Source organism: Oreochromis aureus, linkage group 11 (assembly GCF_013358895.1).
Source record: "Oreochromis aureus strain Israel breed Guangdong linkage group 11, ZZ_aureus, whole genome shotgun sequence".
Classification (NCBI taxonomy): domain Eukaryota; kingdom Metazoa; phylum Chordata; class Actinopteri; order Cichliformes; family Cichlidae; genus Oreochromis; species Oreochromis aureus.
Window position 1 is genome coordinate 30,708,927 of NC_052952.1, and position 23,786 is coordinate 30,732,712.

A 23,786-nucleotide genomic window follows, 5' to 3' on the forward strand; every position below is an offset into this window, starting at 1 on the left:
AAGAACATCTCCTCCTTTTAGTGAATCACCTCAAACTGTGGGAGAATGAACATGAGAGTCACAGTAAACATGTGCAACACTAATACATTTTTAAATTAAGGCTGTTGGGTTTTTTTTTTTACATCTTGTAAAGTTGTTTTGAGTATTTGCTTATTTATATCTATTTGTAACACTTTAAAATCAAAGTGATCTGCATTTTTAATTGTTTCAGTTTCTTTTATTTGTTTTAATGTCTTTTTATCTTACATTTTATAAAATTGCTTTGCTTTAGCAGAATGCACGTGAGTATCTACTTATTATGCAGAATGAATTATTTCAATAATATATATTAAGATACATTTTTAATCATATTAACCAATAAAACTGTCTAGAAAGTCCTGTTTGCAACTCTCTTTCAAATTTGGAAATTCAAAGTTCAAAATTTTCTAGGAGAATCGGTGAAAGGCAGTAAAATAAGGCAAAGGAAAAATACTGTGAAGTAATAGTAATAGTATTAATAGTAATATTAAATTATAGTGATCAAGAATACATTGAGATATGATTCACTGTTTTTTTATGTGGTTTTCCAGAAGATACGTGAATGACATGTTTTCTGGATTTCATCCAATATCTCTGCCAACTATGTGATTCCAAGGGGTTAACTGTGAGCAGGGCACTCTGCTGGGGAAGCGCTAATCAGCTCGGAAACATTTGCTGCCCTTCTGGCAAGGTCAAAAGGGTCACGGTCCCTGGGCTGGATGTCCACTCCATCCTGTGCTCCTCCCCCATTGCTGTAAAGCCCAGCCTCCCCTTGGGGCCTATAGGCCCTGCAGGCACAATCACCGCAACGCCACTATAGGCTCACAGAAGCTGGCTTTAATCTATATGGAGCTCTGGGATGGACTGCGGCTGTCTGTCCGTCAGCCTGTCAGTGTGTCTTGCCTTGACCGTACATAAGCAGCCCTGGACCTGAGCTATCGACTTAGACAATCCGAACCCACATTTGTGATTGGTTTGCAGAGCCGTCCGGTGGGCCTCTCCTGCTGTTTGACCAGGTGATTGATCTGTTAACACTGGCCACTGGACGTGTGTCTCTGAATTTAATTTCAGAATTCATTTCTGTGGGACGTGTGTGTACAGAAATGATGTAGAGTCCCAGGATCAAATGAAGGATTGATGGTTTCATCTAATATCTAAGTAAAAATGCAATTTAGATTTCTTTTCCACCCTTTATCATTAGATATTTGGAACGTGCCTAACAGGAACACTGACCAACCCTTAAAGCATGGCCTTATATCATTCTTACAATTTTAACAAAAATGTGAACAGTGTCTGCATCTCTAAGCATTAAAGTCTTGAATCACCGGAGGTTAACCCCTTTGAGTGCCACACAAGATAATTTCTCAATATTTTTATTTGTCAGGCCATTTTATTTTCCAGGCCTTGAGGCATTTTTTCTTTGTAACAATATCTCTGCTATAGCTGAGATACTGTTTATCAACAATACATGAAAACACCTGTAAAGAAGCCTTTGTTGTCAAGGCATTTCATCACTTATCAACAGCAAGAGAATCTCCTGCTGTTAAAATAATAAAAATGCTGAAAAAAGCACTAAAGTCAGGCTGAGAGGTTAGGTAACCCTGATTCATTTCACAGCTCATAAAGAGCACCAACGCATCGGTGAGTGGGTATCGTCCACCATGGATTTCCCAGTCCATTCTGCTTTATGCTTCTCTGTTTTCAGAAATGCCCATAAAACACAAAGACTACGAAATAAATGTGACGACCAAGACAATGCCTGAGTTAGGAAGTGAGGGCTGATTTGATGGAGTCTCTCTTTCTCCACTCTGGCCTGCTGCAGACGTGGGGAGAGGGGGCAGGCTGCTTGGATATGCATCACAAAGGCTTCCTGCAGTATTGATCTGCAGTGGGTTAAGGCAGTCTATCAGCAAATGTCCCTCTCTCTGGGAAAAACAATAGATTAAAAACACACAGCTTGCAGGGCGGGAGGCTGCTGATGGGCCCTTATCTGGGCCCAAAGGTCACTGTGTACAGATATAATCCACTTTCACTTAACAGCTTCATTTAAGGCACCTCGCATGCAAATGGTGGCATTTCAGGGTCTATTCAAAGACTGAGGTTTTGTTTTTCCAAGAGGCAGGCAGGGTTTTTTTAAACATTTTTTCAGAGACGGGTTGAAAGTGTTCAGTGCTTTAGTGGTTGAGTACATCATCTTTTTCCAAATCAAGAAATGACCACAGCGCTTTTATGACACCTAATAATGAAAAATTTATAATTTGAAAAAATTAAAATGCCCTACTTTATTCATAAGATATTGACACAGCAGGTAGTGCTGCATATTTCATTTTTTCCCATGACTGAACTGGAGATCTGTCACTCCAGTGGAAAATGTATAAACCCTTACATTATGGAGCAAATAGTTAGAAATACAGCAAAAATATCTATGTGTAAAAACTCATTTTTATAATTTACAGCCAAATTTGTAGTACCTTCTCCTCCTTTCCACTAACAAGTTGAAAACACAGGTTACACTTTGATGCACTCTTTCTATTTAATTAAAGTTAGCAAACTGATTTACACATAGGTCATATATAATGGTTACAATAAAACAAACAACCATTAAAAAGTAACAAACACTGTTTTGTGCATAGGTATTCCAACATTACTGATGAACATCATTTAACAATGTATTTCAGATCAAACCTAACCATCGGACAGTAATTGCACAACCTCAAAATGTTTCTGAAACATCGTCAAAATAAGTCAGTAATACGTTCTAAAAATCAAACTGTGGAACTTGTGATCGAAATCGAATTTCAAAAAAGAAAAAACATCACTGCTGCATTAACAGTAGGCTGTGATGTCAGTAGCGTTCTTTAGGCTCGCTAAACTTACGTTTCTTCTTAGGCAAGTCAGTGGACGGCGTTTCCTGACTGGTGGGAAACTGAGAAGCCTGAAAACAGCAGAAGAAACATGCATTTGACATTTAGTAAAGCACGGCTTTATGTGTCTACTGACAGGCACCATCCCACTCTGAGAAACCAAAGCGACCAGTGTTGACTCATCTGTGTAACAAAAAGGGTTCCTACGCATTTTCCACTTCGAAATTAATCCTAAATCTGCAGAACACATCTTGGTTATGCACGAATTTTGCAGTATTATCACCCAAATCAAATCATGTTTTTACGAACCGAGTGACAGGTCATGTGAGGACATGTTTCCACCCACATTTACATTTCTTTTGACAACAGGTCACTGTTTTGGATAAACTACCAAATTATTTTCATTTATTTAACTGCAGTCTGTTTGTTGCCCATGCATGCTTAGGTTTGTCTCCTGCTGACAAACGCAGAGAAACACACTTTCCTTTTCCAACCTTGCAAAATCTACAAAAGTCTGTATAATAAAAAGAGTTTTCATTATTACAGAATCCCAGATGATGTTAGCAATGCTATTTAAGCAGCTACATGATCATTTTCATGCCTGATTTTGCTTTCAAAGAGCCTATCTGAAGACCATTACATCTTAAATGAGTAGAGATGACCTTATTGGGTCCATATCTATTATATATATCCAAAGACGTGCCTGATTAAGACATCAGGTTTACATGATAATATAGAAATTGCTGCCTTAAGAAAGGCAACAAGTCTTCCACTGTTCAAAATGTTACAAACTCTGGAGAGCTTCATAGGTACAATTTCAATTTCTGCACAGTTACAAAGTGTTTTAGTGTGGATGGGGTTGTCAAGCTGTAATAGAGTGAGGCGAGGACCTGTAGCTATTAGGTTTTAAATGTTAGACTGACCAAAGTTGGCTTGATGATCCTTCCACTCCTGGTCCTTTTCGTCCCCAACTCCATATAACAGGTCTTCTTCACCAGAGTGTCCATCTGACAGAGGAGAGATGATCCTTAAAGCCAGTGATCATTAAGTACACTTGAGGCACTGGGTTTGGAACAGATTAGAGGTCCTTAACTTTTTAGTATTCTCATTTAGAGCTCTGGAAGACAAAGTTAACCCCCCACATTTCTGGATAATAACACTGTTTTTTGTAAATAGTGCAGACTTTCAGCTTTAACTCAAGGATTCACAAAAATAATACATTAACTGTTTCATTTCTTTTATTGAGTATAATAAATGGTTTCCTTAACTTGTATCTCTTTGGACCTCATAGTGAGAGTTTCGATGAACAGCTACAAGATCAACATTTGGAATCAAATCCAGATCTTTTTTTTTTTTTTTCTTTTATCGTCATGGAAAAATTAGGGGATAAGCCTTACCTTGCCATAAACCTGCACATCAGTTAACCAATCAATTTTACAAAACAGTTCTTGAAACACTTTCTCAGTTTCAGCTCCCAAAAAATGCTATAATATCAATATTCAGAATGCTCAATTACAAAATTTTATAATTTCTCCTTTAACTTCTCAAAAGAGCAATGGCTCTCTTATTTTTTCTTTGGTTTGGCTTTTATATTTTGAGTCGATGCGACAAACAACAACAAAGCAACAAGCCACAGGCATATGTAACAGATGTAGTGCATTTTAATGGTCAAGTCGTCATATATTTTTAAATGTCACCGGCTCACAATTTGTTGAGCATCATCAGTGAGTCACACATACCTCTGTGACTTCCTCACAAGTATTGATCTCCTCATGACAGCTCACCCGCACCTCTAGAATTCATAAAACACAAATACCCTAAGATTTTTTTAGTTCAGCTTGAGTTATTATTATCATATTTAGTCAAGATTACTAACAGAGTCTAGCAATAATATTAATTCTACATCTTTCAGTTTATTAACTGAGACATCCTGAAAATAAGTTTAACAAAATAAGATGGGAGACTTTCAGTTATTGCTTTGTTTTAGACTGTTTTACGTTTACAGATTTTTACCAGTGTTCTCCAGGACTGTGTTCTCCTTTTGAGCCTCCTCCACACATTTAGGGTCTTCACTCTATGGGGTTACAACAGCTTATCTGAACATCACGACTGGAAAATGTCAAAACTTACCACAATGACAAAATTCTGACACTGACTCACTGGTTTTTGCATCATTTAGGTACTTCCCACTTCGTATGTTAGTAGTGAAGCTATTCAGTGAATTGGACAATGATCTCAAGTACATACTTTACTCTAACATAAAATGAATATGTAGAGCACATTTTTGAGAAAAAAAGCAGGAAAATTTGTAAAATCTAAAAATGACAATGAGTTATACACATCATGTTGATTTACCAGGGTTATGTAAATAAAACACATTTAGCAATGCTTTTTTTGGCCATTGTAAAGATTACTGTGTCTAAAATGATAATTTGCTATCACACAAGATAAATAAAACTGTAAATAACATAAATCACTTAATGGGTTAAAAAAAACAACTATTTGTCCACTGACCTGGGTGATGGCATCCTCTTCATCTATCTTCAAGACCCACTTTTCCTCCACCTGAATAATTAAAGAATGTGCCTAAATGAGCTCTCAATTTTAGCTAATGTAAAAAAGCTGCACATTTAACATAAACCTCGTGAAAAAGAAAGACAAAAATCTTTATATGTGCTTTAATGTCTTTTATCACTTGCTATCCCTTTATCTTACAGTTCTCTCAATTAACCTGCTCTAGCCTGTGTCTTTCTGTTGCCATGTCAAACTTTAAGGTATGGTAGGGGCTGACCACCTCCCCCATGGTCAGTTTGACAGGTTCCTGTTCAAACTCCATAGTGTCACAGTCAGCCTCCCTAAAGCCGGGTGGTTGGTATGCCTGAGGAGTAACTGGAAAATAGAAAAGCAAACACAGAGTGAAGCAACAGTGAAAGGGAAAATCAGCAGTTTTTTGAAATACGCAGACCAGCCTGTTTTGAACCACTGACCATGCCACAGTCAAAGTCAGGGCAGGCAGTTCCTCCAAGTCACACTGTTATTGCCCATATGAGTGTTACACTCTCCCTGCAGAACAATGAAGTTTCTGGATGGAGCACTCTCCAGCACCCCATCCAGTGACTCCAAGAGGGAGTCACTCTCAACTGCTGTCTGGGGCATGGGCTGGGTTTTTCCCTGTGTGATTGTGTGATCAGATACTTGCATTAGCTGAATAGATATATCTAATGTGTGAGTATATGTAGAAACTTAGTGGCAGTAAAAAAACTTAGAAAAAGGTTAATGAACTGTTATTAATATGTTAATATTCACTTGGACACTATTTGAGGAAAATATGCAAATCGTAACACCACACTGTAAGATAAAATTTTTGTTTGCTGTTTTTCCTGCGTATGAATCATATAAACCCAGACCCTCATCTCTTTTTGTCTACTTTTCAAAAAACAGAAAAGCACATCGCCATTGTTGGATAACTGCCAAAAAAGATCAAAGCTGGGGCATGTATGAGACATCAAGCAGCGCCACTTAAAACACTGGATTTAAGAGTCTTGATGTTGATTGGTATAATAAAATAATAAAAAAATAATAATAAAATGTTCAAAGCCTTAAAAATGTGGGTTCTATATAATTAATGCTGCAGAAATCATTACTTTTGATGTGAGTGTTACCATCGTCATAGTAAGCCAGCTTCATGTTGAGGTAGACATTTTCTGGCAGAGGGCCCAGGTACTGCATCACAGTGTAGAGCTTCCTCACCAGCAGGATGATGGCTTTCCTGGTGTTTCCACATGACATTGATGAGACTTTGATGTTGTTGTTGCTGATCAAGAAAGTCAAGCAAGAAGAAAAATGAGCATAAAAGGGCCTGCTACTTCAGCTGCTTTGCCAGACAATCATTACATTGGCAGGTAAAGTGTATATAGTTTCTTGGGGTGGTCTAACATAAGCCAGTCACTCTGAAGTCACATTTCACAGATGATGCAGTTGGAGAGATGTGAGAGCTCCACCCTTTAATTCAGTTGTAGACCAGTGTTGATACAATGATAAAGTAATTACTCTTTCAATGGTTCGATTTATTGACACAATAACAGACATAGCACCTTGGGTTTAAGTTTTACTCATATATAAAACTCTTTAAGCTCCTCACTTTTCTCCAACTTTCAAGCAACTTGTGGCCCGAGGAAAGACAGGCAAATTCAAAGATTGACTAGGTAACAATTAAAACAGAAACTCAAGTTACTTTCTCGTACGTGAGTGTAATCTGTAAGCATAAACACACCCCACCTTTCAAAATCCATGTGTGCCCCTGCTGCAGAGTACTGGATCCTAAAGTGGTAAAACTCGGTCACTTTCTGAAAAAGACGACATGCCAGATGTTATAGGTAATCACTATGGAGACAGTAAACGGAAAATGGACCACTTCTTATTAGAGATGGCACGATACCACTTTTTTATGTCCGATACCGATACCGATATCATAAATTTGGATATCTGCCGATACCGATATGAATCCGATATTGTGTGTTTTTTAATCAATAAAACTGTTTTTTTTTTAATTTCTTGCTGCATTTTGTATAAGTTCATACTCAAGTTTAAATAAACAACAACACTAAAGCTATTCTGTTATACCTGTATGTAAAAAATACACTGCACCCAAAATATTTCATAGTTCAGCAACACTGATCAATCTAATAAACCTTACCTAACTTAAAACCTAACTTAAACCTACTCCATCCTCCCTATTCTGGTATTTTAAAGAGTACTTAGCAGAAATATTAAGCAACCTAACTAATAGGGTTGCAAACTCCCAGCAAAAACAAAAAAATAGGGAACCACCCACCCTCCACCTCATGATGCTTAATCGATGTAATCAACTTTAATTTGATGCAGGGTGAAAAAAAATGCACAGAAACAAATTATTTTTCAAGAATAATTAAATAGATTCAACATCTTTCTTCAACAGAATTGCAGAATTCACAGATGGTATCTTCCCAAAGGAAAAAGTACTATAGCTTACTAGGGTATATTAGACTTAACAGTTACTGTATATAGTAATGGACTTCTATACATTTTACATCAGATTAAAACTTTGGGTGTAAGATTCAGATAATTATTTATTAAAAGCTACATATTTTAAATGAGAATAAGAAAGAAAAGTATGTCTTTGTGCCCCCTTTTCCCTGTTCATGCCCTATCGGCCCCCCTGGCTAAACTTTGCTAGATCCGCCCCTGCACAGTTACCAGCCGTCAGCTAAAAGGATCCTGGTGTAGAAAGTAATATTAAATAAATTCTAACAACAGCTTATCAAGCTTAAACGTGCTGCTGTTGTTCCGCCGCTGGTTTCCTCTTTCTGGTGCAAAGTGGGCCAAAAACAAAGAAGAGAGACGGACTCGTGACAGAAAACCCGATCAGCTGATCGTTAAGCAGTTTCACAATTGAAGTAGCGGCAGGAAGGTGAGGGAGAGAGAGGCAGTCGCTCCATATATCGGTTGTTAAGCTTAACGCTGGAATGCTTTACAAACATTCAGAGATGAACTTACACACTTGCTTTACTTCACTCTGGGATAACTTCCTCGAGATGAAATGCTGGTTTGGTAGCAAGGCTACAAATACACACAGCCGCTCTATCATGTGAGGCATACTGCTGCAACGCGCTACAGTTATGAGCCGAGTTACGCCGTGTTGCAAGTTTTGTGAGATGCTTTTTTGATATTTAATGGATCGGATTACATTTTTTATTTTTCGCCGATATCCGATCCAGTAATTTACGTCAGTATCGGACCGATACCGATACGTAATATCGGATCGGTCCATCTCTACTTCTTATATATCACTTTTCTACTCTACTCAAAGTGCCTCATTCACCCAATAATACAAGAACTTTTTTTCTACAACCAATTTCTTTCCATCTAACGGTCACACACATTCATACCCCAATGAACACATGGGAGAGCAACCTTGGGTTCAGTATCTTGCCCATACTTAGGCATGCAGGGTGTAGACTGGAGCAACCTTTAAATTGTTAAACAGTGAATATTGCAAAAAGATAACCTGATATTTACCTGTGGGTTCTCTGGGTCGGTATAAATCTAAAAAATAAGGCCAAATGGACAAACATCAGTACCGCATAGAATATAAGACTAAATTATCTAAAACATTACAGCTCTTCCGACATTTAGTTGCTCATGTGTTAGATACACTCACTTTTCCAGGCTGACCCTAACTGGTTTTAATACAAAGATTCATTATTGAAGAACACACATTCAAGGTCAAATATTAGCAAAATACTCACAGATATAATGACTGTCCGAAGCTGGTGAGGAAGAAAAAACAACATTTTGACTGCATTAGTTGTTCTGATACAAAAAAAAGTGCAAATTACAATTTAATTTTTTTTTAAATCTCCCCTAACTCAACTATGTGTACATTACAAATCTTCTGACTGATAAAGGTCAAATGTGACTTACGTATTTCTTCTCGATGGCATCAAAACATCCTTGCATCCTGGTGAAAATTAAAAACAATTATGATCCATAGAAAAAATAATAATTAAAATTTTAAAGCACAAAAAAATGAAACAAGAACGAGGAGCCACTGAAATTATTTCTTGATGAACAAAGTGACATTAATTTAATATGTAATGTAAATTTTAAAAAAATTTTAAAAAACAAATGTCTTCAACAACCTGTCTCTTATTTACACTGTTAGACTGTTGAAACTGTTGAGTGTAACATAACAATATACTTCTCATCTCATTTTCGATGACCCTTAGAGCTAGAACGTTTTATTTATGAAGCATAATTGTCTATTGCACTAATTTGATTATATTTGTTCACTGCGTGTAAATATCTTCTTGATGAAAACAGATCAAGAATATCATTTCAACATCACCAAGTTCAGTCAAGTTCAATTTGTTACCAACCACAAAAGACATGATGGTCTTATTTTTACCTTGTAGGTCTGTTTGTCTACCTATGGTAAAACATAGTTCTGGTGACACCTACTAAAATGAGAACTATCATAAAGTACCTCTGTAGGGGTTTGTCTATGAACAGATTTTGTCAAAGGGATAACACTGGAAGACAAAATCAAAACTGGTACATCAAAATGGAGCAGTTGATATGACTCCACAAGATGGTGTCTATTTGGCTTTAGTGACCCTAATGAACAGCTCTGGTTAGCAAATGTCAAGCTGCTGTAATTTACCACTGAAGAATCTGAGTGGCACCAGGACAGCTGTGCTCCTCTCTGAGAATCATCACTTGCTGATCTAAAAAGAAAAAATAGAATGTGTGAATGTTCTGTGGAACTGTCTCCAGGTAAAGTGAACTTGAAAGCTAATGTGATGTACAGTCAAATTAGGTTCATATGCAATCTAACCTTCCACATATTTTCTCCCGTAGGCTTTCCCCGGGAAAATGCCCCTGAGGTATGTGATGCCAGACACTGCAATGGCCAGAAGCTTCTTCATAACAACCAATGACTGCTGCTCCGAGACAATCTGATTAGGAAACAGCTGAGTGCTCTGTATGAGTGAAACAAATTAATCAGACTCAGCACTGCTTAGTCATGACAGTTAACACAATTATTAGAAATCCTGCAATCCAACAGCTGCGTTTCAGCTACAGCACCTTATTTAATACATACACAAACAGAATTTTATGGACCTCTATATTAGTGTCACAATTTGTTTCTGTGTAAGTCTCTTGATATTTGGAAAAAAAAAGCACTGATGTTATTTCACCCAAGATGCAACTTAAATAGTTACTTATGAAACATGCATGACAAACAATACTTTTATCACAAACCAAGTGACTCTACTGTCAGTGTATCTCATATCTCAGCACAGTGTGCCGTGTGTTCTTACAAAGAAATCTTAGCAAACTGGACAAGTAATGGACAAAGGTGGCAAGCCTTAAAAACTATCTACAGCAGTTTTATTGGCTTTCACTATCTGTACCATGTCCTTAAAAAGTCTTAAGTCTCATCAGAAATAGTCTCGCTGGAACAGTGGCTTTTAAGAAGCCATTCTTACGGACTGAAACAGCAAGAAAAGGCTGAGGTATGCCACATTACAAAAGAATTGGACTGAAGATTAGAGATAACAGTTCAAATGAAATAATGAATCAAAATATGAAAATTTTGTTGCAAATCAACATTAATATGTACAGAGGTCAGGAGAGAGGTACAGCACTGAGTGCCTACAGCCATCCGTAAAACACAGTGGAGGCTCTGTTATGGATTGGGGTCAGTGATGCTGGACACCTTGTCAAAAGTGTAATTATGAATGCAAATAAAAGTAACATTAGATTTGATCCACCATGCAGTAGCAGCTGGAGAGCAGCTGATTGACAACAGCTTCATTTTTCAGCATAACAATAATCCCAAACACACTGCCACTGCAGTAAAACCATACATGAATGAATCACTTCTTGAAGGACATTCAAAGCTCTGCTTTGGATGTTGACTTCCTTTTGGTCCATTCCCGCTAAAGGTGATTCCACATTACTTCAATAATGTTGGCACTAACAGTGATCCATTGTTAATATAATAACTACTTTTTACAAAACTAAAAACTACCGTTGGAAAAAAAAGAAAAAGAAAACGTGTTACAGAACTTTAAGAGTGTGTATAGTATAACGCTATTGTCTATAAAACTGCCTGCTAGCTAAGCAACTTAGTGTTTGCAGGATCACATCACAATAAAATCATATGAGTAATGTATTTTACCTGTGATGTTCTCACTTGTTGTGCACACGCCATACCTTTGGTGTAAAATAAACACAAAATAAAAAAATGCAAAGCGCAGAGAGAAAATTTGAGGACAGATAGGAGTCTACTCAGAAAACTGTACTTACTGTAAATCGCAACTAGCTAGCCGACCTTCTAGTTTCTAGCTGATGTAGCCCTCTACTTAACTTGTCTCTAGCACACTACTTTGACCTGCCGCGAAGTTATTCTATAGATTATGCTCTTGTAATTACATTACAACATTACGTTATTGTTACATTACAACAATAACCAGAACCACACAGTACAGTCGTTCTGGGGAATTAGGAAATAAAAGCTAACCTTTTGGTGTTAGCTATTATAAAAGTTCCCGCTAATTCTTTAACGGGCAGCAACAGGTTCACCAGCAGGGAGCCAATCACAGAGTAGGGAGGTAAAACTAAAAACAAAGAGGGCTTCAGAGCCTATTGTCTAAAGTTTTTTGTTTTGTTTTTTTATTGTTATAATTGTTATTTGATATGTCAAACGTTAACCAACTGAAAACTAACGTTTTACCCAAAATATGTTTTGTCCGGGTGATTTGTGTTGATGCAGCGCGGCCCCCGCATCGCCTCCGTCTTCACTTTGTATTTTCATTGGCCAACCGGTTGTCAATCACAGCCGGGACACATTCAACGTAATCCTATTGGCTTCGTGTGGGCTATTACTCCACTTCTATTGGTTACTGTATTTGTTAGTTACAAGGAAAACGCCGGCCCTAACGGTGATGTCATAAGTCGTTACGCCATTTTTGTTGGAGAGCAGTCGTGTTCAGAAAAGCAGGATTAGATCCAGTACAGGTACACAAAACGGTACCTTGAATAATCATCTCTTTGAGTTGGTCCAGCAACCGACGAGACACCTGCTTGTCCTCCACACTCACAAAATGTCGTCAGAAAACCTGGACTCGGACACTCAGGTGGACTACGAGGACGAAAAACAGGTGGGTTTCTGCCTGCTATCTTGATGTTGTTAGCTAACCACAGAGCATGCTAACTAAGCAGTGGCTAGCATCAGTTAGCATAAGTGTTTGCAGTAATCTTAGCGCTGCACCAATGCACCGGGAAAGACCTGGAAGAGGAGTACAGCCAATATGAGCTGCTCTGTAAAATGGAAGTGCTTTAGTTGTAGCTGCCATAGCATACGAAGCACCTTGCTTGTGTATCACTTTGTTTTGTCCCTTGGTTGGTGTCATTGGCTGGCGAGTCCACAGCAGCTCAGGCCTCATTGGTCTGTACCCGAGGGGGGGTTTACGCACTAAATGTGTGGCCTGCAGTCTCCAGATAAAAGCATGACTGGGTGATTTCACTCAGTGCACACTGAGTAAGTAAAGATAACTGCGCTAAAGTCGAATAGAAAAGTGTCTGTTCTGAATGGCTAGCAGTTTCTGGATTCCTGGTGGTCTTGCACTGACTGTGACAACCAGCTGCAGTGCTTCCGCATTTCCATACTATGCCATAAGCACAGCAGCGATGCCATGTAGTCCATTATTAGGGTCGAGGGTTTGCCAAACATTCTTATGTCAGTATGTGTTAGATTAGTGTTGACACTCCTTAAGTTTGTTTACACTGTACCAGCAGTGGAGCAGAAATAACAAGATAAACACCCGTAGTGGATGCTAACATTAATGTCAGTATCTATTATTTTTACAAGAAAGATGTTCAGTCCTAACACTGTAAAGCAAAGGTTATAATGTAAAGTCTAGTTTTCTCATTGTAAGTACTTTTAACTTTGTTTTTATTATTCACACATATAAATTGCGTTAATCAATACGAGAAAAATAATGAAAAGTGGAAACTAAACGTTGCCCAGCCTTTACAAGGTAGGAAGTAAAAAATTCAGATTTCTGTTTATAACCGTGCATTACTGTATGTTCATGCCCTACTAATCATAAAGTTGAAGGGAATAGAAATTGTTTGTACTGCAGTGACAGACGTTGCTTTATGACTGTTGACATTGTCATAACTCAGTTTGAATCATGAGTTTTTGTTACTGAAATTCTGTGTGAATTAAGCTGATGCCACAAAAGGAAATATTGTTTTAATATTTTGTCTCTTCGTATGGCGACACAGCCTGTGCATTTAAGCTTTTCCAGTAGTTTAAGCAAACCTTATGAACAGGACTTTTAACCCTGTCTGTTGCTTTAAGTGAACAAGAAAAGACAGTCCTTCCTGAGGGGAATATTTACAGTCATACACATGCCAGTTCCACTGTGCACACAAAGACTGTGTTGGAATCTGCAGTTTCCCTGCATCAAAACCAAATATAGTACCTCATAAATTTCTCTTCATGGACCCAAGTGAATCAGCACACTCTGTGCAACACCTCCTCCACCCCCCACCCCCAAGGGAATCTGTTCATCGGCTTCTGTGTCCTGGGTCACATTTTATCCCTGCCCCAGCAAGCTTTATAGGCTGAGTGCCCTATCTTGTCTCTATAGTGGAAGTAGGTCTACGCTGTGCAGCTCACTTCAGGTGTGTTTACAAGGAGTGTCTAAATGCCCTTTGGAGTTTGACCGTTATAGTCTTGCACTAGCCTGTTTTCTGAAATAGTTTTAACATGGAGTCAAGCGCTTGACTCCTGCTGTGTGCACAGGGTGGTGCCCCAGATTAGTAGCTTCAGTTTCTACCTGTCAGGTACTTGAATGGCAATGTCTGACTAGTTTTACTAGTATTCGGCAGAGGCATCAGCACAAGCCCTTCCATTGTTTCAGAATTCCCACTGTAGGCTTCAGCAATCTAAGCCTAGTATTGTTTGGACCGCCCGGTCACGTTGTAGTTTCTTGACCCAATTTTTCAGATTTTCTCATAATAAATAGTAGTTACTACTACATAACATAGTAGTTACTATTACCAGAAACACAGTTGAGCATAAGATCACAACAGGATTTAGCAATTAATAGCATAGATTTTGTGTCTTGTTTAAAAAATGGAAAGTTGCAGAATTCAGTTACTATGAATAATGGACTCTGTTGCAGAGTTTAGTTTTATAGTAATTTTGAGATTTCAGCTTTATACATTCTAGTTTTATTTTTAATATATGCATAAACAATATTTTGGTCACAAGATCTTTAGCAACACAACTTTCCAATAGAGCTTTAGTTGTTTGTTACTATCATAAGCTTCTAAAATCATTCAGCATTCGCTCTTAAGGTCCCTGGTCGTACCAAGTTTCCTCTCAGGCATTATGGTGTTATGAGAGACTGTAAGAGGAGGACAGTCATGCTGTGACTCATGCTATCATGGAGTATATAAAGTTTCCACCAGTCACTGTCATGCTTTTGTATCCCTTTCACAGCAGTACTTTTAGTTTGGTGTTTTTAATGTACTGGTCCTGTGCTCCACAGTAAACTTGTAGTCTTTGTGGAAAAAGTTGTAGAATTGCAGGGTGGCCAGAAGTGAGTGGCTATCACATGACCAGCTGTTCTAGTTGTGAACTTTTCTGAAGCTGCGTCCACTGACATTTTAAAGGATCCTTGTTTTTCTGCAAAACAAGAGACTTAAACCTTTTTTTTTTGTCTCTACAGGACTCTCAAGAGAAAAATGCAAACCCAGTTAAGGCAGAAGAGGCGAAGCTGAAGGCCAAATATCCTGGTCTGGGCCAGAGGCCCGGTGGGTCAGACTTCCTGATGAAGAGACTACAAAAAGGAGTGAGTTACTATAGTTTGCCAATGATGCGATCAGAGACAGCAGCAGCCGCAACAGCAGTGGAAAAACAGGGCTGTGCGTTAATGAGAGCTTCCCAGAAAACAAGTCATTAAACACCTGCACCCCATGTAAAATTGAAAAAGGATAGCTGTTGTTTTGGTATGGTCAAGCTGCTGTTACTATTATTGAACAACGAACAATTTGAATGTAATTGCAGTGAACATATCTTTAATTTTTAATAAAGATATCAGTGATCTAAAAACCTAACTGATAAAGTTTATGCTCACCTTAGAAACCAAAGAATCAAGGCTCTACCTAGAACCACCATTGAGTTGTTGATTCATCAGTGCTACAAGGGTAAATTAATTGAAACGAAGAGAAAAATAATTTCTCCATCCTCAGACTAGAATACAAAGCTGCTAGATTGATAGCACGTGCAGTATAGCTTGTGTGACAGAGTAACTTGAATTTGTATTTTGAACTGCAGAACAGAGCACCCAAAGGAAACTTTAACTCCAATCTCATTTTTCCCAGATTTAAAATTTTATGTCTCTTTCCACCTACACATGCTCTATATGCTACAGAGATCTTCCACCTCTAGAGGTTGTTGAAAGTCATTCTGGGAAACATGCTAAATCACTGGGTAGGAGTAGGAGTAGCCAAGACATTCAGAGGGAAAAGCGTTTTATCATAAGATAATAAACACTATCAGAGACTGAGGAGGTAGGTAATCTCATACTTAAAATTTTTAAATGTTGAAACATAAGCATGTGATTTGATTAAAGAGAATAGCATTACCCCTGTGGTATCTTCTCTGATGTGTGAGCACTGTCGACATATTTGTTATTGTGCTGGTTCTAGTTCTCTTTAGCTGTTAAACTGAGCACTGTTAAATTTAGAGTAAGTAACAATATTATAGAAGGAAATGCAAAGCATGCTTTATAATGATTACAGCTTATATGGGGACTCTATCCTCATTTTATAAAAGGCAGTTTGGAAGGAGGTAGAAGATGATGAGGCTGAGTCTTAAAGCTACATTCAGTTAGCATTGTTTCAAATTTTATTAGGCACAAACAAAACCTGTTTTTAAAGCTGTTTGGGTTTATGGGTATGATTGTGGTGTTCAGCATTAAAAAAATATGTTGGTTAAACTCAGGCTGCTAAAGATGAGTATGAATTTTCCTCCATCTGGAATACATTTGGAACGTTTTCTATAGCACTAGTGCAATCAGCAATATAATTTCAGTGTACAAATATGTAAGCACTGTTCTCAGTATTTAGCATTTCGCTAAACTTTGTAGCACCTCTGCTCTCTTTTTTCACACAGCAAAAGTACTTTGATTCGGGTGACTACAACATGGCCAAGGCCAAGATGAAGAACAAGCAGCTTCCTGTGGCGGGGCCTGACAAGAATCTGGTAACTGGTGACCACATCCCCACGCCACAAGATCTACCCCAGAGGAAGTCCTCCTTGGTGACCAGCAAGCTAGCTGGCTAGCCTTCATCATTCAAGAAGCACCCTCCCCCCTTCCCCCCCGGGATTCCCAGCAAGCATCCCTCCTCCACTTCACCTGTGTTCCCAATATGTCCATCCACTCCCCTCTCTTCCTTTTACATCCCCAGGCACCACTGGCTTTAACATATCGGGCAGAGTTGTATAAGTTAAAACTCCATTTGCTTATATGTGGGTGGGGCGGGATGGGAGGGACGGAGGTTTAGGCGGCCCACAAGGTCACAGCCTTCTCTGCCTTCCCACAACGCACAGCTCTGCCCCCTCTGTGCACTCTGCGCTACCGCCTCCCTTATATCTTGGTTTTCAGTGTTCCAAGATGCATTACAGTAGGTGTGTGTGTCATCGGGCAGGGGTTGGATGGGATGAGTTAATGCACTTTGTATTCTGTATAGTATTTTTTTTTTTCTTTTTTGCATCCTGAATGACACCAAAATAATGTGTGTACGGGAGTTAGGAACCATGATCACAATGTGTTCTTTGAGCTTCATCTTCCCTTTCTATGCTGGTAGCTAGCTTCAGCGGGAGGGTTTGGAAGATGTATGTGAATAATTGCTTGCTTACCAAATCTGTGAGGGGCAGCTTAAAGGATACTTGGCATTCACTAACACCCTATTGGGAAATGAGTGGAAGTTTCCTTGCATCTCACCCTTTCAGTCACTTCAGTCAAATATAATCTGACGACAACTGCTGCAGCTCATCCAGGCAGGGATTTGAAACACTTTTTTTCTCTGTCTGTGTGCTTCTGTTGCTTTTATTTCCTACCCCTTTTGCTCCTGTTTCTCTCAGTTAAAAAAAAAAAACATGGCTGCATGTTTGTAATATGTAACAAAAAAAAAAGAAAATTAACATGCTTTTGTAACAGGAGTGGAGCAGCTGCTTAGTAAGTGATCAAAACAAACACCTAAAGTCCTGAAATGTCCACAGTCACACTTCCTTACTTGCTTTGCTTTATGCTATTCTGACAATCCATGTACACACGCTCCTGTTTGCTGCCCAGGGTGGGAGCCAGTTGAGTATATCCTGGTATTATTTTTAAAGGCTGGGAACCCTGCCAGCCTATGAGCTCAGCCTTTGTTTGGTTGCTGTTGAGATGCATCAAGATATGTGCTAACTATGAGCCTAAAAGATTTGTTGGGGGGGAAGCACCCTGCATAGTGTATATGCTTCTGTAAATAATACTCAAACAAGCACGTAACTCGTGATAAGCTTAGCGCTTTAAGGACTGAACCGGCTAGCATGCCTGAGACAAATGGTAGTGCTAAATCAACTCAGTTGGGATTACACCCTAGGATTTCTGGCTTGGATATTCTTTGCTTTAACAACTGAGCCAAATTCCACATTGCAAGCCCAGAGGCTGTGGATACACTTGTCTTTTCAATGTGACTGTTACTATCCAATCATCCTGCTTACATTGCAATGTGATGAGGCAGCTTTGAGCCCACACTGATCTGGCTAAAGATGTAAGGAGTGATGTGGCTTCCACATATCTTTCTGGCTATTTTTGAAGCACTGATGCAAACACTTCTAAAGGTTTTGTATCCAGCCACAAAAGTCTCATTGAGATGACAAAAAGTACCCAGAGTCGTTGCAGTCATACTTGTGTCTTTCAAGGCCATATGTAAAGTAAAATTTTTTTAGTATTTAAGGGTTGACTATGAAAAAGACTAATTCTGACAGTGATTTCTAATTTCATGTAAGAGAATGTTTTAATACTTAAGAATGAAGAGTATGTCATAGTGGTTCCCTTAACAGCTGACCTTCTTTCATTGCAGTTCACATAGTGAAACACTAACCTTAGTAAAAAAGTTCAACTACTTCACTAAAATCTCAGCTGGACTATTGCCCTACATTACTACCAGCACGTCATAGAAGTTTATTCTCTCCAAAACTCACACTACTCATATGGATGTTTGATCTCAGGGGTGTTAGAGGGTAAACGGCAGGCAACCTGATAAGTGCAGCTCTAAAACGCATCATCACAGGCTTAAAGTGGAACAGGGCATATCTGCAGGAGCACCAACACTTGACAAAGCAGAGAGAGATTTTATAACACATGGTGAGGGGTAATCCCACCTGTTATCGTGGTTCAACTTCTGAAACAGGTCAATGGAACGATCGCTAAATCTCTAGACTTTGAATGCGCGCCCTTCGCACATTCAAGAACCTGAACTGGATGCCGGCACTCACTGAGAATCAGTGTGAATTACTGCTTCAGGGAACCTTCACAAACGCACACTCCACCACATAGGCTAGGTAACAGGGTGCATGCACCATCACGTTCTCGACCTCACTTATTTTTCAATGAGACTTTAAAATGTGTCAAAGTTGCAGTGGGTGAAAGAGGACTGACTTGTGCATATATGCTTGTTGTTGTGTTGGTGTATGAATGCACTGCTTTTCTCTGTTCCAGCTGTTGTAAATAGACTTAAACAGGAAATTATTTTTGTTGTTTCCCACTTGCTTTCCACTCTTTCATAGCCCAAGCTATTTCTGATTCAATGGTTCCTCTCTCCTTTCTGTTTAACACTACTTCTGCTGTATCTTATTGTATCGCAGAGGCTATGTGAATCTGTATCAAATGGAAATATGTGTAAATGCTGCTGATTCAGTCAATGACAAATCTAAGAGAGCCTACCCTGTAAAGAACATCTGTCCTCTTGATTCTGCCAGTCTGACTCTTTAAGCATCTCACTTTAAGAGTCATAAAGCTCCTGTGGCAAAAACTGGTTACATGTTAACTATGTTAAACTTCAACTTAAGTGCAGATTCCAAAAAAATGTATGTATAAATGCATTGTTGGTTTGGAACAAATGTGTGGTCTAGCCAGATCTTAAAATTCTGAACTGCTTTGTCACTTTGATAAGAACAGACTATTATGTTGTGTTTAAATAGCCTACATTCTTTCTGCTTCAAGAAGTAAGCCTGGCTTAAATAAAGAAAAGGTGAATATGCTGTGATGTTATGAAACAACAGTGGAGAGATGTTCTTGAATGCCACTTGATGTTTGGCTTTGCACAGAGCAGTGCAACAAGAGGAAATAGCTGGGTATGTTTCAAACCCAACACACAGGGTGTCTCTTGTTCAGCTATGATAAATATGTGCCAGAATGTATAAAATAATTAACAGGCTGTGTGCTCTGAAGTACTTTTGTGCTGCTTTTACCTTATCTGTTTTCTTGTTTTGCAAGTAATATTTTTTTTTTTCTTGTGTTCTCTTAATGCATAATTAGTATATTTCATCCTGGCCCAAGACTGCAGGGAAATCAGATGCACCCTTGCTTCCAAGAAAAAAAAAGGGTTTACATGATAAACAGGATGACTGGAGAATACAGGAATGGTTTTAAGACTTCAGAAGTACAAGGGTACTTGGAATGTTTAAGTTGTGTGGAAGTAGGTGAGAGGATTTTTGTCAGTATTTGAAATAAACTTTTACATTAATAAGGTGCTTTTGTGGGGTTTTGTTTTATGAGTTCAGTTGTTCATCCTTGTTACATGTTAAACAGATGAATTAGCTGCTGATTAAATCATAAGATTTCTTGCATGGTCAACAGAGGAAATCTCGAGATGAGGTAAAACCCGGAATGTTCTGGGTCTTAAAAAAACAGAAGTAGAAGGAAGAAGCATTCTCAGACACACAAACGCATAGGAGGCGCAAGCTTTCATTTACCACTAGGGGGAGGCATAATCATGTAGGTGTGAGAGAAGAGCCACGATGGAAAATTCTAGGTATTTCTGTTATACCAGCATATAACATGAAAGGTGATGAAAGCTACTAATTAGAATATATTTTGACATTGGCAAAGCAAAGACAGTTCTTTAACTTAAGGAAATGTGTCAACACTGGTATTCTGTCATAGATTAAATGTACTTCTGTTTATGTGAGGATAGGGTTTGTGGTAAATCAATGGCACGTCATGGAGCTCGGAGATTTAAGATGATGGTTTCCTGTACTCCTTTAGTGGAAGATTAGTGTTGGAGTGATATCAAAGGACTGTAATGGTGTCACTTCCTACCTAGGTGAAAGTCCCTCTACAGTGCAACACATCTGTCAGAAGATAATCCAATACACTATAACTTTAACATTATATTTTAACCATAACATCTTAAACTACTTTATTATGATTAGTTAAATGAAATTATGTTTTGCTTTGAGTTTAAAATATTTTACTTTGCTTTATCATTATTATTATTTTTGTTGTTATGTTGCCAAGTGTAGGAAAATAATTTCCCAAATCTGGCATAAATGGAGTATCTTATTTTACAACGTGTGTTGAAAAAACAAACAAACAAACAACAACAAGAACAACAAAAAACGAATTCTACAACATTTCCCAAAATAAAGGTTAAAAGTATATTAGTCAACTGTTCTGTCAGGTAATGAGGCCATAACGAGAGAGTTTTAATTATAACCTCTGTGCGTGTTCTCAGTTGTATTGTTATTATAATTTTTTTGAATTAATTTTGGGAGTGTTTATGACAGTGCCTATTATACATCTTCATACCTTCGTTTTTAATGTAATGAAAGAACTCAACAGTAACTCACTGATAAATCTTTGCACTAATTTGTTTTTCCTGAAATGATGTGTTTATTATTAATATTTTTTTTAATGAAAACCATGATTCCTGTTATTTTCTCTTGCTTTTTTTAAACACGGTTTAAACTGGAAATTTTTTCAACAACGCCTACGTCAGACGTGCGTCAGAGGGAGTATAACATAAAACGCTTCTGACCGGACTCAACCCTTCTCAGTGCGTTTACTTCCGCTCAAGAGAAAATGCCAGAGATTAATCGTTAGGCAAGAAGTTAGCTTTTTGTCTAATATAGGCTAACGCCGATTTTCTTCTCGAAGTATTTTTCGCGTAACTGTTTGGTGTTAGTTTGAAGTTAACAAGATGACCAACTATTTGATGTCGAAAAGGAACCAGTTTACCTTCATAGACTATCTTCTTCCTCAAAATGGAGTCCCGGAGGGACCAATGCACTATGGATCGGGGAAATCCTCTCCGCAGAATGCCACAGGCTCCTCTAAAGACTCTAGCAACGGGATTGTGTCTAATGGTACCCCCAAACGGCCGAACAACCTCGAGGTAACCTCAACAAACGGGTATAAAACAAAAGCTATCCGGGACCGGGAGGAAGACGGTTCGTTGCCGAGCACCCCGGAGTTTCATTTGGACAGTGAATCCGACGAGGAGCTGGAGAGAGAAACGAAACTCCTTATTCACAGTTTTTTGGGTGATTTTACTGGACTTTCTCAGCCTCAACGAAAGGAAACCAAAGCACTAAAAACGATGAAAAGAGTTGTTGCGGACGTATTAGAAAAGCACAGATACGCTTACAACGGTAAGTTGAAATCAGTCTGTGCGGATTTTGCACAAAGACATTTAGGAGCATTTGTCTGCTTCACTCATAGGCTGCCTTTGAACTGTTTCAAGTCACCACAACAAGCTAGCAATTTTTAAACCGAGACCAAACTGCTAATATACTAAAATATAATTTATACATTTCACTAAACTTCGACTTAGAATAAGTGACTTCGATTTTTTGATCTAGTGTAATTTTCTTTTCGCAGGAATGATTAATAAACTGTCATTGGATGAAAGACACGAGGATATGTCATTTGTCGGTGCTGTAGCGAAGAGCCTCTTTGCAGACCACATGACCAACTGGGGTCGTATTGTCAGCTTTGTGGCCTTCGGAGCAGTGGTGTCTCAGCACCTGAAGGAAAAGGGCAGAGACAACTGCGTGGCGCTAGTGAGCCAAGAGGTTTCTGCATACCTGCTGTCTGAACAGCGAGACTGGATTGTCAAAAACAATGCATGGGTGAGTAATGACTCCTTTGAATGACAAGATTAGAAAAAAAAAAGTTCCTGGTTGCATAACTTCCTTTTATTGTCCCAGAAAGTATTTTGTGCCCAGTGAAAATATTATGCCTCTTTCCCTGCCTCTTTCTTACCACATCTTACTTAAATTCTTTCCAGGATGGCTTTGTGGAGTTCTTTCGAGTAGCAGACCCTGAGTCCACGGTCAGGAACACACTCATGGCCTTTGCTGGATTTGCTGGTATTGGGGCAACACTGGCCCTGTTGATCAGGTGAATTTGTTGGACACTGAGCGACCTCCTTTTTTTTTTTTTCTTTTTTTTTTTTCTTCCCCATTGGACACCTTTTCAGACTGCTTTCGGGAGGAAAGAATGGACAAAAGGAAAAATGTTTCAAATTACATTATTTAATTCAGAGATCTATTTTTGCTAAAAGATGTCATAATAAAAAGGAAAAAGACATTTTTTTTCCTTTTTTGCTAGTCTTTTTTAATGATTGTTTACTCACTATATTTTGTTGTATAATAATGTTTTGGTGGCAGTGGTTTGTAAGAATGACCCAGATCAAAATAGGAAGCGAAACCTGCATGATTCCAGTTTCCAAAGTCCATTCAGATCTTCTACAATCTTTTGAGGATATCTGAAGTCAAGAGAGTGCTGGAGGAGGTGGATTTGCATGAGTTTGGCAGTACTTCCTGATTATGAAAATGCTGGAACTGCACTAGGAGACAAGACCAACAACATGGACTTTTGACTGTAAAAGGATTCTGGAAATTTTGAGTCTGTTGAAAAGATGAACAAGGACTAAGAACAGTTGGGGGGGAGGGAGACTATGTGCTTGATACAAAGCAGTCTATGATCCAGCTGTAAGCTACAACCCTGTACAGATCAATTAAAGATATTTAATTTACATAGTTTTGCCTTTTCACACTCTTTGCTTAAAAAGGAAATTCGCAAAAGCAGGAAGCTGGTTATATCTACGCTCGTTAGTTCCAATGCTGCTTATTTAGGCTCGTGCAGTAAAGTTAACACCTACACATTTGTTAGCCTTTATACAGTCACACCACAACCCAAATGCAGAGCAATGGCTGCCATTTCCTAGAAATTTGAGACTGCTGCAGCAGCACCTTCATCACACTAAGTGCTCAGCTGCATCCGC

The 23,786-nt window shown here is 38.6% G+C and overlaps 3 protein-coding genes across 7 annotated transcripts; 2 read left to right on the top strand and 1 right to left on the bottom strand.

The window, feature by feature from the left end:
* Positions 1 to 2,537: 2,537 nt before the first annotated feature.
* Positions 2,538 to 12,601, bottom strand: hormad1 (HORMA domain containing 1). 5 transcript variants are annotated; one of them, XM_039619459.1, is made up of 15 exons: positions 12,463 to 12,587; positions 11,608 to 11,642; positions 10,258 to 10,402; positions 10,084 to 10,147; positions 9,345 to 9,381; positions 9,170 to 9,190; positions 8,940 to 8,966; positions 7,161 to 7,228; positions 6,545 to 6,696; positions 5,614 to 5,771; positions 5,397 to 5,447; positions 4,896 to 4,956; positions 4,622 to 4,674; positions 3,806 to 3,889; positions 2,538 to 2,953 (listed from the first exon to the last, which is right to left on the bottom strand). In XM_039619459.1, exons 1-15 carry the CDS (start codon positions 12,473 to 12,475, stop codon positions 2,864 to 2,866), a joined length of 1,059 nt encoding a protein of 352 aa, XP_039475393.1. In that variant the 5' UTR covers positions 12,476 to 12,587; the 3' UTR covers positions 2,538 to 2,863. The 5 variants fall into 5 exon arrangements, with proteins under 5 accessions (XP_039475393.1, XP_039475391.1, XP_031612579.1 ...); XM_039619457.1 differs by having other exon boundaries at positions 6,527 to 6,696; XM_031756719.2 differs by lacking the exon at positions 12,463 to 12,587 and adding an exon at positions 12,163 to 12,287 and having other exon boundaries at positions 6,527 to 6,696.
* ensab (endosulfine alpha b) lies at positions 12,458 to 20,248 on the top strand. The gene is made up of 3 exons (XM_031756682.2): positions 12,458 to 12,589; positions 15,173 to 15,295; positions 16,621 to 20,248. The coding sequence occupies exons 1-3, from the start codon at positions 12,533 to 12,535 to the stop codon at positions 16,789 to 16,791; spliced, it is 351 nt and encodes a 116-aa protein (XP_031612542.1). The 5' UTR covers positions 12,458 to 12,532; the 3' UTR covers positions 16,792 to 20,248.
* Positions 20,249 to 21,541: 1,293 nt separating this feature from the next.
* mcl1b (MCL1 apoptosis regulator, BCL2 family member b) lies at positions 21,542 to 23,541 on the top strand. Its single transcript, XM_031756698.2, has 3 exons — positions 21,542 to 22,149; positions 22,379 to 22,629; positions 22,788 to 23,541. The coding sequence occupies exons 1-3, from the start codon at positions 21,699 to 21,701 to the stop codon at positions 22,902 to 22,904; spliced, it is 819 nt and encodes a 272-aa protein (XP_031612558.1). The 5' UTR covers positions 21,542 to 21,698; the 3' UTR covers positions 22,905 to 23,541.
* The last annotated feature ends 245 nt before the right edge of the window (positions 23,542 to 23,786 follow it).

What these genes read in the sequence shown, in the direction of transcription:
- mcl1b (XM_031756698.2), top strand. Translation starts at nt 21,699, where the DNA reads ATGACCAACTATTTGATGTCGAAAAGGAACCAGTTTACCTTCATAGAC. An exon ending in GCACAGATACGCTTACAACG is followed by an intron (nt 22,150 to 22,378) that starts GTAAGTTGAAAT and finishes TTCTTTTCGCAG; the next exon opens with GAATGATTAATAAACTGTCA. An exon ending in TTGTCAAAAACAATGCATGG is followed by an intron (nt 22,630 to 22,787) that starts GTGAGTAATGAC and finishes AATTCTTTCCAG; the next exon opens with GATGGCTTTGTGGAGTTCTT.
- ensab (XM_031756682.2), top strand. Translation starts at nt 12,533, where the DNA reads ATGTCGTCAGAAAACCTGGACTCGGACACTCAGGTGGACTACGAGGAC. An exon ending in ACTACGAGGACGAAAAACAG is followed by an intron (nt 12,590 to 15,172) that starts GTGGGTTTCTGC and finishes TTGTCTCTACAG; the next exon opens with GACTCTCAAGAGAAAAATGC. An exon ending in TGAAGAGACTACAAAAAGGA is followed by an intron (nt 15,296 to 16,620) that starts GTGAGTTACTAT and finishes TTTTTCACACAG; the next exon opens with CAAAAGTACTTTGATTCGGG.
- hormad1 (XM_039619457.1), bottom strand. An exon ending in CCGACCCAGAGAACCCACAG is followed by an intron (nt 7,229 to 8,939) that starts GTAAATATCAGG and finishes CGTCTTTTTCAG; the next exon opens with AAAGTGACCGAGTTTTACCA. An exon ending in CTTGTGAGGAAGTCACAGAG is followed by an intron (nt 3,890 to 4,621) that starts GTATGTGTGACT and finishes CTCCTCTGTCAG; the next exon opens with ATGGACACTCTGGTGAAGAA.